Here is a 17208-nt window from a genome sequence, read left to right as displayed (position 1 = left end):
GGTCAGTAGTGCAGAGAGGAGGGCAAGTCACAGCCAGGTTATTTCCGCAATTGGCATGGTCCAAAGGATGACGGTCACACACACTGTGCCACAAGCAGTAAGTGGACACTTGGTTTGGGGGGGTTTCAGTTGGGCTGGCTACCTGTGTCAGTGAGCTCCCATCTCTAATTTTGAGTTATAAGAACACAGCACAAGGAAAGTCAGCTTTGCATGCACTGTCTCCCCTTTCTCTCCTTTTTAACACATAAAAACGTATTTAACATTTGCATCTGTAGCTTAAAACTATAAAGCTTCCTATTATATCCAAATACAGGAAACTATGATTTACTCAACTCTACTTGTGAAAAAAAGGACCAAATGTGCTTTCAGGTCCTAGTCTGTAGCTAGAATAAACCAAGTGACATTGCTGTTTATTTCCATGAACACCTCAGTCATTAGTGGGCCTGTGTCAATTGTGACAAGTTATTAATCATCATCATCATAACCTTTGTTGGCATAAAAACAGCAAACAACAGTCCTCAGACAGATGAGGGATATATACCCTGTAGGAAACTGACCAAATAGCCTCAATGCAAGCAGAATATAGCAGTACATAGTTTCAAGGAAATGTATTTATTTATTTATTTATTGAAAATAAATTAAACAGTTGGAAAAATAAACCACTACATGGAAAACACCTGAGAAATATTGATAGAAAGTATGATCATAATTCAACATAGGCATGGCTAAAACCGGGGACCCTTAAGAAAGAAACCAAAGACTTGATTTTTGCTGCTCAAGAATAAGCACTCCAATGTGATGAAAGTGAAGATCTAAGGAATTCGTGCTACAGCAAATGTTGACTCTGCCAAGAAAAGGATGAAACTGTGTCGCACCTTATCAGTGAATGATCAAAGACTGCACAGATTACAAAATTAGACATGATAGAGTGGCAAAATTAGTGCACTGGTCATTATGCAAAAACTATAACTTGCGAGTCTCCAAAAACCCATGGGAACATCAGGTAGAGAAGGTGTGAGAAAATAAGGAAGTCAATATCTTGTGGGATTTCCAGATCCAAGCGGATAGACACCTTGAACACAACACACCAGACATAGTAGTAATAGAACGAAGAAATGCTTGGATCATTGACATTGCAATTTCAGGGGATGCCAGATTTGAAAATAAAGAATTGGAAAAACTAAGAAAATAGAGAGACCTGACAATCGAAACATCTCGCTTGTGGATTAAACACACTTCTGTGGTCCCCACAGTCATAGGGGCTTTGGGAACAATATCAAGAAATTTCACACTGTACTATAAGCAGTTGCAGATCTCAGAAATAGTACCATCAGAACTACAAAAACAAAACAAAACCCAGCAATATTAAGAATAGCACACATACTGCACTGATATTTAACAGGTACCTGTACTTAGGTTTTTGGTTAAAACTTGTATCTGTTATATATTACCAGTCAATGTTTTTATAATTTTGCTTGACTGTGCCTGGTGTTTTTTAATCATAATCCTCAGAAAAATTGAATGAAGAAATGCCTGATTCATTGACATTGCAATTCTGGAGATGCCAGAGTTGAAAATAAAGAATTAGAAAAACTAATAAAATAGAGAGACCTGGCAATCGAAACATCTCACTTGTGGATGAAACACACCTCACTCGGCCCCATAGTCATTGGGGCTTTGGAAACAATATCAAGAAATTTCACACAGTACTGTAAGAAGTTGCATATCTCAGAAATAACACCATCAGAGCTACAAAAAACAGCAATACAGTGGTGCCTCGCTTAGCGAGTGCACCGTATAGCGATGTTTCCGTATAGCGATCCCTTTTTCGGGATCGCTATACAGAAACATACCCGATCTTCGCAATGGGGAAAACCCGCATTGCGAAGATCGGGTATTGCGGCGGCCATTTTGGAGCCGCCAAACAGCTGTTCGGCGGCTCCAAAATGGCCGCCGGAAGCCCGGAAATGGCTGCCGGCAGCCGTTTTCACGCCCTGCCCTCGCTTAGCGAGGGCGCGAAAATGGCTGCCGGCAAGGGGAATCCTCGCTGAACGGGTAAGTAAACAAGGTATTGGAACGCATTAAACTAAGTTTAATGTGTTTCAATACCTTTTCCCTACCCGTTTAGCGACGATTCCACATAGCGAGGGTTAATCCGGAATGGATTAACCTCGCTATGCGGGGCACCACTGTATTAGGAACAGCATACATACTGTGCCGATATTTATCAGATACAAATATTTAAGAGGTTTTTCATTAAAACATGTATCTGTCAATATTTTTATAATTTTGATGGTGGCTGGTGTTTTACAACAACAACAACAACAACAACAACAACAACAACAACAACAACCACCACCACCAAACAAATTTCAGCATTCCAAGGCACGTGGAAATACGCTGGTACATTGAAATCAATACTGATATTTATTTTAATCTGTGAAACTGGAACGTAGAAAAATTAGCAATACATTAGGCTATTTCTTCCCTTTAAATCTGAGATTGTCTAGCCTCACAGTTTGTGAAAGATGTTAATAAGAAAGAAGCAATGCAGAAGCGATTCCCTAAGCAATCAAGATAATTGTCTACCCAGATAATTTTTATGGTTACTAGTCCTTATTTTGATAATATTAGCTAGCAATTGTTGCAGCAGTTTTATCAGAAGACTTTCTAAATTTGATATCAAAAATGTTACTGAAACAGGAGAGAATTATGTCTTTTAAAATATACTATAATTGGAAATTATTTTTTATCACAAGGCATCAATAATCTGAGAGTGGAAGGAAGCAAAATAATGATTTCTCAAATATGTCCTAAGCCCAAGGGACTTCTTCTGATGAGAACAATAAACTGAAGTGCTTCTTTTCAAGCTGAATTCATTTTTAATTACAATTGATCTTGATATAAATAAGCAGGGATACACAAATTGAGACCTATCTGTGCTCAAGCTCCGTGTTATTAAATGGAGCATACTGGAATCTGTATATTTACACTGGTCTATGCCCTTTGTTTTTCAGTTAAACAAAGCAGTTAAAAGAGTAAGATTATAAATCTGATTGATAATAAATCTAGGTTTTGTCTGGGGGAAGAGGATGTGGGAAACTGGATTGCTATTGTGCAAAGCTTCCAGGTCCTGTCAAGATATAAGACATGAGACATTTTGGTGGCTGGGGCAAATCAAACAACATGAGAAAAAAAGAAGAAATTTACTTATCCTCTACTGGAAAGATTTCTTGTAGATGTGTGTAAAATGGGATTGTACTAGATGATATTCATGATGAGTTCCAACTCTCTTCTGAACTTTAATGACACCCAAATTCTTTCCTTTGAGGTGTTGCATAGCTATTTCTTATGAGGTAGTTGCTTCTAGCTAATGCAGTTTATTTCTATTATGAATATTAAAGGATTACTCCCAGTTAGGGCCCAAACAATAGGCACAAAGTCCACCCAATGACTGCTTTTGTTATAAAAAAGCAGCCTAGAGTGGTCTTACAGGCCAGATGGGCAGGGTATAAATAAATAAATAAATAAATAAATAAATAAATAAATAAATAAATAAATAAATAAATAAATAAATAAAAGCTGCCTTGGGAGGTTTCAGGCAAAGGAAAACAGAATGTTTGAACTTTTCATTGTTCCCCTGTGAAGTTCTAAATGTGTTTGCAAGCAATCATAATTCAAAGAAAGTAGAAATGGATATAAAAAAGGTCAACAATCCTATTCATTATCACTACTTCTCCATTTTTAAACTATCCTCTCCTCAAAAAACATTAATATCTGTGGGACATATAATATTTATTTAGCATGTTATGCACTTTTTTTCTGAAGGGACTTAAGGGTAGATATGCCATATGCATATGGTATACATCACTTTAAAGACAGCAAAGAGCTAATGAGTGCATAGATTTAACCTTAACCCTGTCCATGTCCTGCTTTCTTTTCAAGCACTTGCCATCCAGCCATGCCTGCCTTCTTGCAACAAGAAACAGAAACCAGGATGTCTCTTCGTTCTTCTCTGCTGGTGCAAGAAAAATAATCAGGCACTGGTGTAGGACAAACAAGCAATTGGTCAGCACAGCGGAAGACCTGGAAGGGGGTTCTCAGTGTGTGGCTGTAGAAACTGTCAGAACCATGAGCTGTTATGTCACCCAGAGTCTCTCATGACATATTTCAAGCTCCTGTGTAAAAATATGCATAGTCTGTAGTCCAAATGTTACAATTATAAAGACATTAACATGAAGAGCAAGAACAAGAAAATAATGGTTTTTACCTGAAAATTTTCCTTCCTTACAGCGGGCCGGTCCACAGATCCCAACAATGGGTCTTTGGCCTCTCCCTTGCTGTTCTGGAGGAAAATTGGACCTGTGAGTTACAGAGAAGGAAACAATTCATGCCGTTCTCCCCACCCCATGCCCATCACCCCATGACAACACTGAAATCTTTTCATATGAAGTAGACTTGCCCAGACTCTTGAGTCAGGTGCCTCGGAGGAAATCTCTGAATTCCCTGAAATAAGGATCTGTAATTTTTTAAAATGTGTTCAGTAATTCTGTGTACTTAAAATCTGGATGTAAAATAATGGGATAATTTTGCAGTGATTTTAAAGAAAATATTGTAACATTAACATTTTTAAATCAAAAATTGAAGTTCATCAGCAAAAATAGAGTAGAGTAGTCCATCGTGACTAGATAGGCGGGATATAAATAAAATAAATAATAATAATAATAATAAATATTGGTTTCTGAAATGTCAGTTTAAGTCTTTTAAAATTCAAATTTTGAGCCTACTTATTAAAATGTTGAATCTCCCTCCAATTTTTTGAATGGGAGTATAATTTCATTCCTTTATTAAGACAGACTTTTCAAGTTAAACATCATTTGGGTGGAACATTATTTTCATGATATTCTTCAATTCAGTATATTCCACATACATTTCATGACATCTGTGGAAAAAACGAACCAAATTAAGAACATGGTTTCAATCATATCACCCTTTCTGCTCTACAAACAAGAGATAAAAATAGTGAAAGTCACAATTCATTCACAAAGGAGCACAAACAAAATGTGAGTACTGTGCTGTCTAATGGCACATGTATATTGCGTTGGTCAACACACATTTGACTTCACTTGTTTAATTCCTTATGATTCCACTAAAGCAGTATGGATCATATTTTAAGACAATAGTGTTCTCAGTGCTAAACACTTTCTGAAACTATAGTCTTTCCCAATGTGGTTTATACAGGATCAAAATACAACTCAACAAAGTCCAGTAAGATCATGTTAAATATGATCCACAATTTTTCAGTGGAATCATAATGTGAATCTACACCACTAGAAATGGAATTTTATAATTTTCTTCATAAGCCATCTTGAGAAGAGCAGATGAAAAAACATTGGACTAATAAATTCAAAGGAAGCCATGTGGTCATTACACAATACAAATGTAGAAGAATGTGACACTTTTATTAGACTAATAAAAATCAAACAATTAATGCAAGGTTTTGTGGAATAAATATCCACTTTTTCAGGCACATACTAATAACCTGTCAATAGCTTTGAACAAGCTTTAAATACACCTTAACACTGTGAATGGCAACATTTATCATGAATTTTGGGACATTCATTAATAATGTTTCTGAGTTACTCACAAGTTACTGGTGTGTTCCTACGGAAGTTGTTTTTTCATTCCACAAAACTTGTATTAATTGTTTGATTTTTAGTAGTCTAATAAGGTGTCACATTCTTCTACATTTGTATTAGACAAATAAAATTTACACAGAGACTTGTGATTAGTTAGTGCAGTGGTGTCGAACTGTGGCCCTCCAGATGTTCTTGGACTTCAACTCCCAGAAGCCTTCACCACCACCTCTGCTGGCCAGGATTTCTGGGAGTTGAAGGCCAAGAACATCTGGAGGGCCACAGTTCGACACCACTGAGTTAGTGTATATATGTCATTGTACATATTGTGGGGGAAAACATGTATGAAAAAGGTGGGTTGCATTTGGAATCTTGATCTGTGATCAGGCTCTGCATGAGAGTTAAACCCATTCACACGTCACATTCAAGTGACAGAAGTAAAAATATGGCTACATGGCATGGCTTTGAGCTTGAAAAATATACTGAAATTGTACATTTGTCCAAACTAGAGAAATATTAAGTCTTTAACTGCTGGTTAGCTCAGTGAATTTGATATCTGGCTGCAGAGCAAGAGGTTGGGAGTTCAATTCCCCATTGTGCCTCCTTGACAGGTGCTGAACTCAGTGAACCATAAAGTCCCTTACATCTCTGCAGTTCTAAGATTATTAATATTCTTTGGAAATCTTATGGTACTTGCAGTAGAAATTAGACATAATTTCATTCCAGTTAATTTTTATGAAACATTCCCAAAATTAGCACATTTCTATGTTATTTTGGAAGGGAAAGAACTTAAGAGTACAAAAATTTAGCTTGGAAAAAAAATGAACACTAACGCAAACAGTATTCCATCATTAACATTTCACAATGGCTGCCACAAAAGCTGGTGGTATACTCAAGCACACCCTCCTCTGTCTCCAGCTTCCTCACCCTAAACCCAGAAAAGTTATGAAGTCTGAAGCCAAGAAACCCATCACAGTTCTCCATATGAATTTGGACCTTGGAAAAATCAGGGATCCAATTCACATGGAGAGGCTGTCTATATAGCAGAGATTATTTTTCATTCTTGAGTTCAGGGTGACAGAAGTGACTACTTGAGGGTGGTGACAGCTGGGGTGCTCCTCTGTGTCCATGGTGAGTATTGTATTCCTGAACATTAACAACAGAGTAGAGCTATGTATCTCCATCATGGCCCAGGACATCCAGTGCTGGAACTGAACCTTGCATATTCAGCCATTTTATACTGGATCAGGGCTGTCGTCACACCTTCTTTTTTTCCTTTGATAGTCTCCTAATATTTTAACAGATATATGGCAGACAGGTATGACATAGTTCTTTCCATTCTGGTAAAATATGTACCTGCTGAATGGAGTACTGAATTTGGCTACTGCAGGCGGTTGAATATTTCATTCCAGATTATTTTTGAAGAAATTAACTAAATTCTTAAATTACACATTCATAGAAAGAGCATGGCATATTTAAAATACAAGTGCAATCAAAGTCGAGAAGCAACTAGCGTAGAAACAACAAAGAAGTACAGCTTTGTGTTTCTCAGATGCCTAAATAGTTCCTAACTATTGAGACATGCAATGTGAAGAAACAAACTGTTTTCAAGTAGCAGATTCCCAGACATAAGCACACTAGCTGGAAACTTCCAAATATAATAAAGATAGTTAAGGTATGGAACTTTACTTTTCAACCAGAAGCAAAGCAGTAAACAATATTGAAACATAAAATAATTTAAACTACAATAAACAAGATAAAAGGGCAATTAAAAAGCCACATGACTGCTTGAAAGCTGAGGGGAAGCTGTACTACAGATTTTTAGTGGCAAATCATGGTTCAGAGTTGGAGGCTGAAACATGACTCAGAGGCTGCATGCAGCTTACAAGCTGCATTTTGCTCATTTTTTTCTAACCCTTCTTTCTCTCCAGTATGTCATGCAAGTGCTCTTGTAACATTGCTGTTTGACCTCCTGCATGCCAAATGAATGTTTCCACAGATCAAACATCATCATCATCATCGTCGTCGTCGTCGTCATCATCATCATCATCATCATCATCATCATCATCATCATCATCATCATCATCATCACAGGACTCTATCATCCAGTGGGAGTGATTTTTGGTAATGAAAGACTTCCTCCTTCCATCGCATATTTCGCATATGATGAAAGGGATAACATGGCAGTAAGAAAAAACAATGAGATGGTAGGAGGAAGTTGTCAATTACCAAAAAATTGCTCCCTTGGTGATGTCATCACCCTTCCACAGGCAAAAGTTATGTAACAAGATTTCAACCAGTGGGATTTGAAGAAATATTGACTTGCCATTTAGTAATTGATTAAACAGGGTTAGTGCAGTTAGGGCTATCAAGTAGATTTGGGCTAGCATTAAACCTGGATGTGAACAGGACGATCCTTTCATCTCACATACTAGAGAGCTTGTAAATAATGGTAAACATGAGTCAATGTAGAGTCTATATTCTCTTCTTAACTAAACTTGTTACAGTATCCATGTGGTGAGGTGTAAGTCTCTGAAACTTTGCCCCATGTAATTTTACTACTGTGACTTGTACTTTAATCTGAGTTATAATGTAATTCATCATTTTCTTATAGGGTTTTATAGAGTTTTTAGAGAAAAGATTGGTTTAGACCTGTCTAGTAGATCAGTGTTTCATAAATTAACAGACTATTTTTGCTTCAATTGCCTTTTAAAATAAGAACTCGCTTGATTGTATAAAATAAATTACCCAGAGTGGCCCTAGCAGCCAGATGGACAGTATAAAAGTCAAATAAATATATAAATAAATAAAACATGTTTCCTCTTTTTTCATTATTTGTGTTTGGCATTTTAGCCTGGATAGGCCATATGATCATAATTATGATTGAATGACTGATTACCAGAATGTGTTTGTGATCCTTGGTACCCTTACTTGGAAATAGGTCTTAGTTAAAAAAAAAAAAAAGGGGAAACCTACATCTGAGTAAATATGCACCATATTTACATTAAGCATTGGCTTCAGAACAACTATTCTTGAAAAACTGTATGAAGGTTATTTTGTAGGGGAAATAAATAATAGCATGCATTTTATCTTTTGTCAAACACATCTGTATGAATTCACTTAGTTCTGCAGAAGGGCCAAACTGTATGTCACACTGTTTTATTTAATCAGCATTCTCAAATTCTTTTTCTTCAAGAAACTACGAGGAGGAGGCTACTAATCTGCTCAGGGATCTAATGCTGGGTCAGGGGACTTAATCAATTTTTCCAATGAAAACTTCTCCAGACTTTTATTAAACTCTGAGAAATGAACACAGTAAATCTTTAGGATAGTGGTGGTAGATATTCCTATACATTTGACATCACATGTGATTGCTCTTGAGAAGCACAAATACAGGTGCATTTGGTTCAATATAATGTGTGAACTTTACAGTTAACTGGTATTTTATATGAGGTTTTCACACCCAAACCCCACTCTGGTTCCATTTATTGGTTACTTTCTGAGGTGTATAAGTAGCATCACTGCAGCTATTATGAAGTCTGAAAATGGAACCACAATGACTTCACTTGAAACTGGTTGGATTTTTAAAGCAAACTTAATATTTCTAAATGCAAGCCATTGAATATTCCTTTGACTCAGGAAAATGGTGTTGCTGAACCAGATGCTTATTCTAGCCAGAAGATTTTATCAGGGTGTCTTCTTCAATTAGATTATGTGCTTTGTGATTAAAAACAGAACCAATATACAGTGGTGCCCCTCGCTATGTGAAATCGTCGCTAAAGGGAACGTAAAAGCCCATTGGAACGCAATAAACATCGTTTAATGCGTTCCAATGGGCCCTAAACTTACAGTTCAGTGAAGTTTCCTGCATAGTGGCAGCCATTTTCGCGACCTCGGTAAGCGAGGGGAGGGTGCAAAAACGCTGCGCGCGGCAATTTCGGGCGTCTGGCGGCCATTTTAGAACCGCCGAACAGCTGATCGCCCGACTCTGTGGGAGGCTTGGGGGGGCGGCGGCAAGAGGAGGAGAAGAGGGAAAGTGGGGGGAGGACGCGCAAGCGCACGGCTTCCCTCCCTTCGCCTGCCTGCCTCGCTGCCTGCCTTCCTTCCCGGGGGCGTCAGGAGGACGAGGAGGAAGAGGGAAAGCGGGGGGTTGCGAGCGAGCGAGCGCCGTTTCCCTCCCTCCATCTGCCTGCCTGCCTGCCTGCATTTCTCCCCACCAGCGGCAGGAGAGGTAGGAGGACGAGGAGGAAGAGGGGAAGTGGGGGGTGGTGGGCGAGTGAGCGAGCACCGTTTCCCTCCCTCCATCTGCCTGCCTGCCCGCCTGCGTTCCTCCCCGGCCAGCGCGGTCCCGCATCACTCTCGCGGTGGCAGCGGCTCCTTCCTGGCACCCGTCTTTGGCCCATCTTCGGTAAGCGAGTTTTTTCCATAGGGACCGATGCTATGCCTCCGCATTAGCGATCCCGGAGAAGGGATCGCTATGCGGATTCGTCGTTATACAGTGCACTTGTTATGCGAGGCACCACTGTAACTATTTTTGGTAGGGACCTATTTATTCTTATGGCTCAGGGAAAAACATCCAAAATGTTTTAATAACAAAGAGATAAAAGGGAATGCACTTTCTCCAACAGAAAAGGAACTACAAACTGCTGGATAGCCCTCTGGTTTTGGTATCCAGCTGCGAAATCAGAGGTTGGGAGTTCTGTTCCCCACTGTGCCTCCTTGACAGGGACCAGACTTCATGATCCATAGTGTCCCTTTTACCTCTGCAGCTTGAAGATAATATTATATTGTATACTTCATGCTGTTCATATGCTATATCATTCTATCAGTCCTTCTGACTCAATGCTACTATGACGCTGAAGGCTCTACTCTTCTACTGTGACTTCCAGAAGCCTCTGTGTTACAAAGCATTGTTACACTGAATTGGACCTATAAAAGAGAAGCATATGCTAAACACTTAACATCAGAAGTTTTATATACCTGTAGTCTCAGAATCTCAGGAATGGCAGCTGTGTTTCTCCCCCTACCCTAACACAGTTTTAATTAACCACATTACTCAGCAAATGGGCAATTAAAGCAATAGGACACTCATTTATTCCTAACATAGAAAAGGTGACATCAAAATTCCTAAAAGCTCTATTTTTATTTTAAAAGAAATGTAGTCAAACTGTATGGCAGTAATTTGGGATGACAGGAGCAGCAAGGAGATCCAGAATCAGTGTTCAGTATAGTCAGACATGTGCTAATACTTAGCAGTCAAACAATCTATCACCAAATGTAAATTATGGAAAATGCCTCTACCAATTATCAGCTGAGAGCATGGTTATACTTGGTAAAGAAAGAAAGGTTACTTACCTGTAACCATGGTTCTTCGAGTGGACCTCTGTGAATACACACATATGGGTTTAGTCTGCGCCTGCGCTGACATTCTCGGAGCATTCTAGAGCTAAAAGTAACAATTTTATGGTGTGATCCCCCATGAGGCACAAGCTCCTCCCACCCAAGATTCCCCTCAGTTCCTGCAATTTGTCCGCCGGGCATGAGAGTTATACAACAATAAGATACCCGTGACGACAGAGGGGAGGATGGGTGGGTAGTGTGAATTCACAGAGGTCCACTCGAAGAACCATGGTTACAGGTAAGTAACCTTTCTTTCTTCTTCGTGGCCTCTGTGAATACACACATATGGGTGACTGGCAAGCTTACTTACTGGCAGGTGGGACGTCACGGTAGGAAGGTTGGCATCACATTTCTGCCAAATCTAGTGGTATTGCATGTACCTACGTGTAGTCAGTATTGCTCTGCAAAGGTAGATGGCATGGATCATATTGGTGCACGGTAGACGTCGAGAGTCTCGATTGTACTCTGGATGCAGCCGAGGTAGACAGCACTCCGTGGAGCGAGGCTAAAGCTAATTAGACGGTGACTCGTCTGACTGCTGGCAAGCCATAGATACAGCCTGGACCATCGAACTAGAGATGGATAGGAAGAAACTAGACTTTTGAAATGAAAAGAATGAAAGCATCAAAAGAGCCTGTCATCTGTTTAGAAGCTCTGGTAGTGTCCAGAGAAAATGCTGGTGAGCATCTTACATAAATATTGTGGAGCATGTGCTCTAAAGGAGATGATGGTGATCTGAAGAATGATGGTAAGATGAAGCATAGATAAACATGAAAAATAGTCGAATACCTCAGGAATGAGACATTAAAGTAGGAAGTCACTTTATCAGGAAAATTGAATAACAGGTGGATCAAATCACAATCCAGCTATTTTGCGCGTTCCCTTGGCAGATATGACAGCCACTAGGAAGGCTGTTCAAAGTAAGTAATTTGGCATCTGAAGAGAAAATGGGCTCGAATGGCGGGCACATGAGTGAATTTAGAAATCTATAGACCATTGAGGAACAATGTGTTTACATGGAGGACGGATGGTACTGAGTCCTGTGAAAAGATGTTTGACCCTAGAGTGAGACGAAAGTCCTACCTACCAGAATAATCTGGTTAATGGACAACAATAGCAGATATATAACATTTTAAAGCATAAACAGAAAGCCAAGTAGGCAACAGTTTCTAAGAAAGTTGGTAAGGTAGTTCTTTGTTTCAGTATATTTAATAAAGATTTATTTATTTACACATCGACATCGAGTTCATGGTTTTTGAGCTCGATCGAGCACTGATGCCAAAGTGGGAGTATTTCCCAGGTTGCCTAGTTCATGGAAGTTAGGAGGTGAGGAACCAGAGGGAACTGACATGTGTCTGTCTATATCGATCTGAGACAGGCAAACTAGGACCAAGTACCTCAAGGAGGTATTTGGATCGCATTTGATTAGGAATAATGGTGATGGAAGATTCTCCGTAGAATGAAATGTATCAGAGGGAAGAGTTATGGCAAATTCCCTGTCCACTGCCATATGAATATGTCCCCAACAGTGTTTCCGTCCGCACCTGCTCAGGAGCAATAAAACCTGTAGTCGGCGTACGGACCCCAGTGAATACATTGAAGGTCGATACTTTCCAATGGTGATAGAACCGAACTTGCAGTTACTTGGATTAGGGATCCTCTAGTTGGTCAAAAGGAAAAGATACCACTATTGGAGTGGTTCGAGGCTGAGTCTGGATTGCTTTAGCACTGAAGCCGTGGAGGCCATGAATTTGGGGAGATGATTGCTAGTAATAATAATTTTTTTTTAAAAAAAAGAAAAACATACGCTATAGTACCAGTACAGGTAGATGTCCATATCTCGCAGGTGAAGGTTATTATCAAACTGATGTCCTGTACCATCTGAAAGACCTTGCAAATGTTGAAAAATTGAATGGCAGTGAAACCTTAGGAATTACTGATTAGATAATAGTGTTGAGGCTGGAATCTGAAACTTGCGGTAGAATACACATGAAAAGATTTCTGAGACCAAGGATGGGACGGATGCCTCTGTCCTTTCTATGTATATAATAGCACAGAAGTAGAAGCCATGCATAAGCCAGATGTAGGAACTTGGATTATGACATGTTTGCCCAGGAGGCAAAGGTCTCTTCCTGGAGGATATAGACAAAAAGAGTGAGTCTAACGTTACTCAAAGGGGAACAAACACAATTATATAACGTAACCTTGAGAGATGTGGTGACATTCTTGTATGAACCGAAATGTCTGGGAGGCTGAAACTCCAGATATGGTTGAAAGGACTATGGGTAGAACTGACAGAGGGATGAAAGGGCTGTCGGCCCATATATAATTTAGCTGTTTTCCTATTCTGTGTAAATAATAATAATATTTCTAGTGTCACCAGTCTAAGACTGAAGAGACTGGTACCATGTAATGGAAGACATTCAATTCTGTCCTATGTGTCCTTGATGAGCCAGTGGTTCGTGACTAGGTGAGCCTTCTATAGATACTAAGGATGCGACAGTAGTTGAAGCCCTTTGCATGTCAAGCAGCAATCCTGTGTTGCTTTGCTAGAGTCGTGGTCTCAGAGCAAGAGTTTCTAAGCTCTGTTTTAATGGATTTCAAGAGAGCTAGAATTTGAGACCAAAATTGCTCCAGGTAGGCGCCTATTGTGATTGATAGTTGGCCACATGGAGCAGAAGTGAATGAAAGGAATAAGTCTCCCTGCCAAAGACATCAATGTTTCCGTATTCTTATTAGTAGGGTTCAGGGAAATCATTTCTCGTTTTGGATAAATTTGTTCTACGATGATAGAAATGGGACTGGAGTCATCCCAAAATTTCTATGTCATTTCCTCGTACCTTGTACCTGTGATACATTCTTCCTAGATCTTTAATAGGAAGTGGCTTGGTGCAAGCATCCTTTATTAGCTTCAGCATAGTTAGTGTAAGTGCTCAGCTAAGTGATGGCTGGGTCTGGAAAAGGCGGTTCCTCCATTCCCAATAGACGGGATGCGGTGAACCGAGAAGTGAACTGTGTGAATGAAAAGATGCACACTGAAGGTGACAGAGGATGATAATGGATCGCATCATATTGGAGGGAGATTCGTTCAAGGAGTGAGATCCGAGCTTATGTCCAGAATTGGCAGATTCAAAGCCAGGACCGGTCGTGCTCGATCATAATGGGCCTTGACACGAGATGGATTGGAATTTGGAAAGCATCTTTTCCTGCCAAAGTGTTATATGGTAGAGAAAAAGAACAAAAATCTTTTCCATGTTGAGGTCGATCCTAATGGGTTCAATGTACATCGAAGATAGTGGCAAAGCTGGTAGCTATGATAGAAAGAAGTCAAACGGACTGACTGGTCAACAACAGAGAAGTAAAGAGCCTGCTCAGTTTGCAGTCCTACTAGCAGTTCTGCCGGTCAAGGCACTGCCTCCCCACATGTCTAGGGGTGGCGGCTGGTAACTTTGGGGTTGAGGCGTTTAACGTTCCCGGAACGCCATAGGCTGATGGGAACATCTTCAGGCTCTTGCAGATGTTACAGCACAATGAATGTGTCACCTTCTAGATCCTGAACAGGTTATCAAGAATAACAACCTTTTTCTGGCTAAAAAGCCATACACCAACAAATGGCAGGCCCTAACCTGTCAGTTGCTTAGACACTGGTTTTCAGGCGTATCGAGCAGCAGTGTGCTTGTGATGCACCTGCAACAGTGCCTCCCAGTGATGCGGAAGGCCTGAACTGTAAGCGTGCACATGAGCTACCTGCAGGGTGGGCAGAACCAACTCCATAAGTGGTGATAAGCCCTCGTGGCAGAGGAGTACGTGGCTACACGGCGACCAAAAACAAATAACAACGCTGACCAAAGAACTCATCTGTTGACAGTAAAGGAGTGTGACCATCTGTGACAACTGAGAGGGGTGTAGGAAGATTGGTTGGAAACTCTTCCACCCCCCCCAGCGACTCATGTGAGTCTCAAACCTGAATGGGTTAACAGCAGGTTTGATCAAGGCTCCAAACATTATGATGCCGGAGCCGAGTTCGAGGGAGCACTACATCTGTAAAGTGCATGTGGAGGCATAAAGCACTCCATAGCCCATGGCTCAGAACGATGCCAGGTAGAGCGGGATGGCGATGGTGGCCGAGAGCTCACAGCTCCTATCCCAAACAAAAGGGACTGGTCCTACGCAACCTTGTCAGTGTGACAGGACCTACCTGAGGAAAATTATCCAGACTTACCAGACAGCGGCAGGGTTCTCGGGTGGACCCTTGTGAGTCCTTTCCTTATGAGCCTATGCGGGCACTGGCAGCTGAGACAGGGCCGCAGGCTATTTTGTGAGCCAGCCCATTGATAAAGAGGGCTGTTTTGTGCCAAATTAACAGCCACCAGCAGGTGCTACCCCAGGCAGGAATATCACCGACTAGCAGGGCTAGTGGTGGGAGTTGCTGCAGCCCCCCTTTCAGAGGCAAACTAGGGCTGTCAAGTGCTGCCAGAAAGCTTTCACCTCAGCACCTGGTTTTGGAAATAGCAGCCACGTGAACAAGGCCTCTGATAAATCAGGCCCATTACACCCAACACCCAAGGGCGTTACCCCAGACAGGCAAAGCACTGACATGCAGGGCTAGCCGCAGGAGCTGAAGGGGCCCATTGTATCCCCAAAGGGAAAACCCAAGCCTTACCATATGTTGCTGGCACATCTACAGCCTCGGTGTGCAGCTCCCTCCAGAAGTCGCAGCTACATGAGCAGGCGCGCGAAGGAGGGTTGGTGTGCGGCACTCACACACAGAGGCGCTTCCCATGTCAGGAGGAATCACTGACAGTCAGGGAAGGTGACCGGGGCAACAGGAGGCCCTTCTTCTCCCAGGGACAGGGCAACAGAGCCCTAACTCCTGCAGGGTCCCTTGAACAAGCCCCTTGAAACAATCATCCATCACCAGTCTCTCTCATGGTTGCTCAGAGAGAGGGTGTGGTGAGACATGCCTCCTTTTCACTCTCTTCTCCTCATGAGATAGAGAGACTTAAGCTCCAACTCTGGAACGTCAAATGCCCGCCCTCATGTAGGGCTAAAAGGGCCATGGCCGGACTGGACGGTAGCGCAGTCACTAAATGGCCAGGTGGAGCAGAGAGGCTATCAGACGATCCCGGAGTCTGTGCAGGTAGAGCTGGCACGTCGTCTCCTCAGAGGCAAATTCGCTAGCCTCTGGCGAGGATTCCTCTGTTGATGTAGACTTCGATTTTAAGGACTCCTTGGCATTGTCGGGTCCCCTACTGCGGCCTGCACCTATCTGGGTAAGATGTAGCTTACTCAGGCAGAAAATCATTAATGTGCCTGAGAGTCAAAATGAGTAGGCCGAAAAAGGCGGGAAAGGAGAAAGAAGCAAACAGTTGAAGCGTGTGTGTGTGCGGGGGTGGGTGGGTAAGCCAAATAGCTGGCAAGTGAAAAGAAAACAACTCACGGGGGATCGTAGATTAGATAATTGAGAAGGGAAAGAATCCAATTTAGAGGGAATAGATCAATAAGATAAAGGGAAAAACCCCTGTGGAAATAGCTCTATGCTCTGTAGAACTTTACAGCACGGCGGAAAAAAGGAACTGAGGGGAATCTTGGGTGGGAGGAGCTTGTGCCTCATGGGGGATCACACCATAAAATTGTTACTTTTAGCTTTAGAATGCTCCGAGAATGTCAGCGCAGGCGCAGACTAAACCCATATGTGTGTATTCACAGAGGCCACGAAGAAGAACTGTAGTTCTCGGTTATAAAATTGATTTACTTTGTATCAATTTACCATTTGTGAATGGATCTATTGCCTTATATTTTTCCCACTTGGCTATACCCTAGTGTGTCAGGGTATTGTTTCTCTTATCGATTGAGCCCTTCTTTCTTTGTGATATACACTTCCACCAGGTCTCTACTACCGTTGTTTTAAAAATGCTCCATGCACTCTGGAGAGATCTGATTCCTTTTACCTTCCCTTTCAACTTCTTTCTAACTAGCTTCCTCATCTGAGGGAAGTCCACCCTTCGGAAATCAAGGATTTTTGTGTTAGATTTGCTTAACACATTTCCCACCCACCCCCAACCATGCATGGTGAGAGAGACTGCAGCATGGTTACTATTCCCTAGTGGCTCAGTGACATTAACGTCCCTAACCAGGTCCTGAGTACCACACATTAAATCCAGAGTCACCT

General features: G+C 41.3%; 1 protein-coding gene across 12 annotated transcripts in view; it reads right to left on the bottom strand.

The window, feature by feature from the left end:
- The window catches only part of PCDH17 (protocadherin 17), a 317366-nt gene that overhangs the window by 10253 nt on the left and 289905 nt on the right, over window positions 1–17208 (bottom strand). For 6 of the 12 annotated variants that reach the window (XR_012085374.2, XR_013543703.1, XM_078390734.1 and 3 more), the window contains one exon: window positions 4271–4345. The exons of 3 other annotated variants lie outside the window; for them this stretch is intronic. Coding sequence is in view for 6 of the 9 variants with exons in the window: in XM_078390734.1 (XP_078246860.1) it covers window positions 4271–4345 (75 nt within the window). In the remaining 3 variants the exon portion in view is untranslated. Of the gene's footprint in view, window positions 1–4270; window positions 4363–17208 lie in introns of those variants that run through there. 3 more of the 12 variants (XM_078390733.1, XM_072994756.2, XM_078390729.1) reach the window with 2 other exon arrangements.

This window comes from Pogona vitticeps, chromosome 3 (assembly GCF_051106095.1).
Source record: "Pogona vitticeps strain Pit_001003342236 chromosome 3, PviZW2.1, whole genome shotgun sequence".
Classification (NCBI taxonomy): domain Eukaryota; kingdom Metazoa; phylum Chordata; class Lepidosauria; order Squamata; family Agamidae; genus Pogona; species Pogona vitticeps.
The sequence above is the reverse complement of the archived record's forward strand: the minus strand, read 5'-3'. Positions and strand labels throughout refer to the sequence as shown.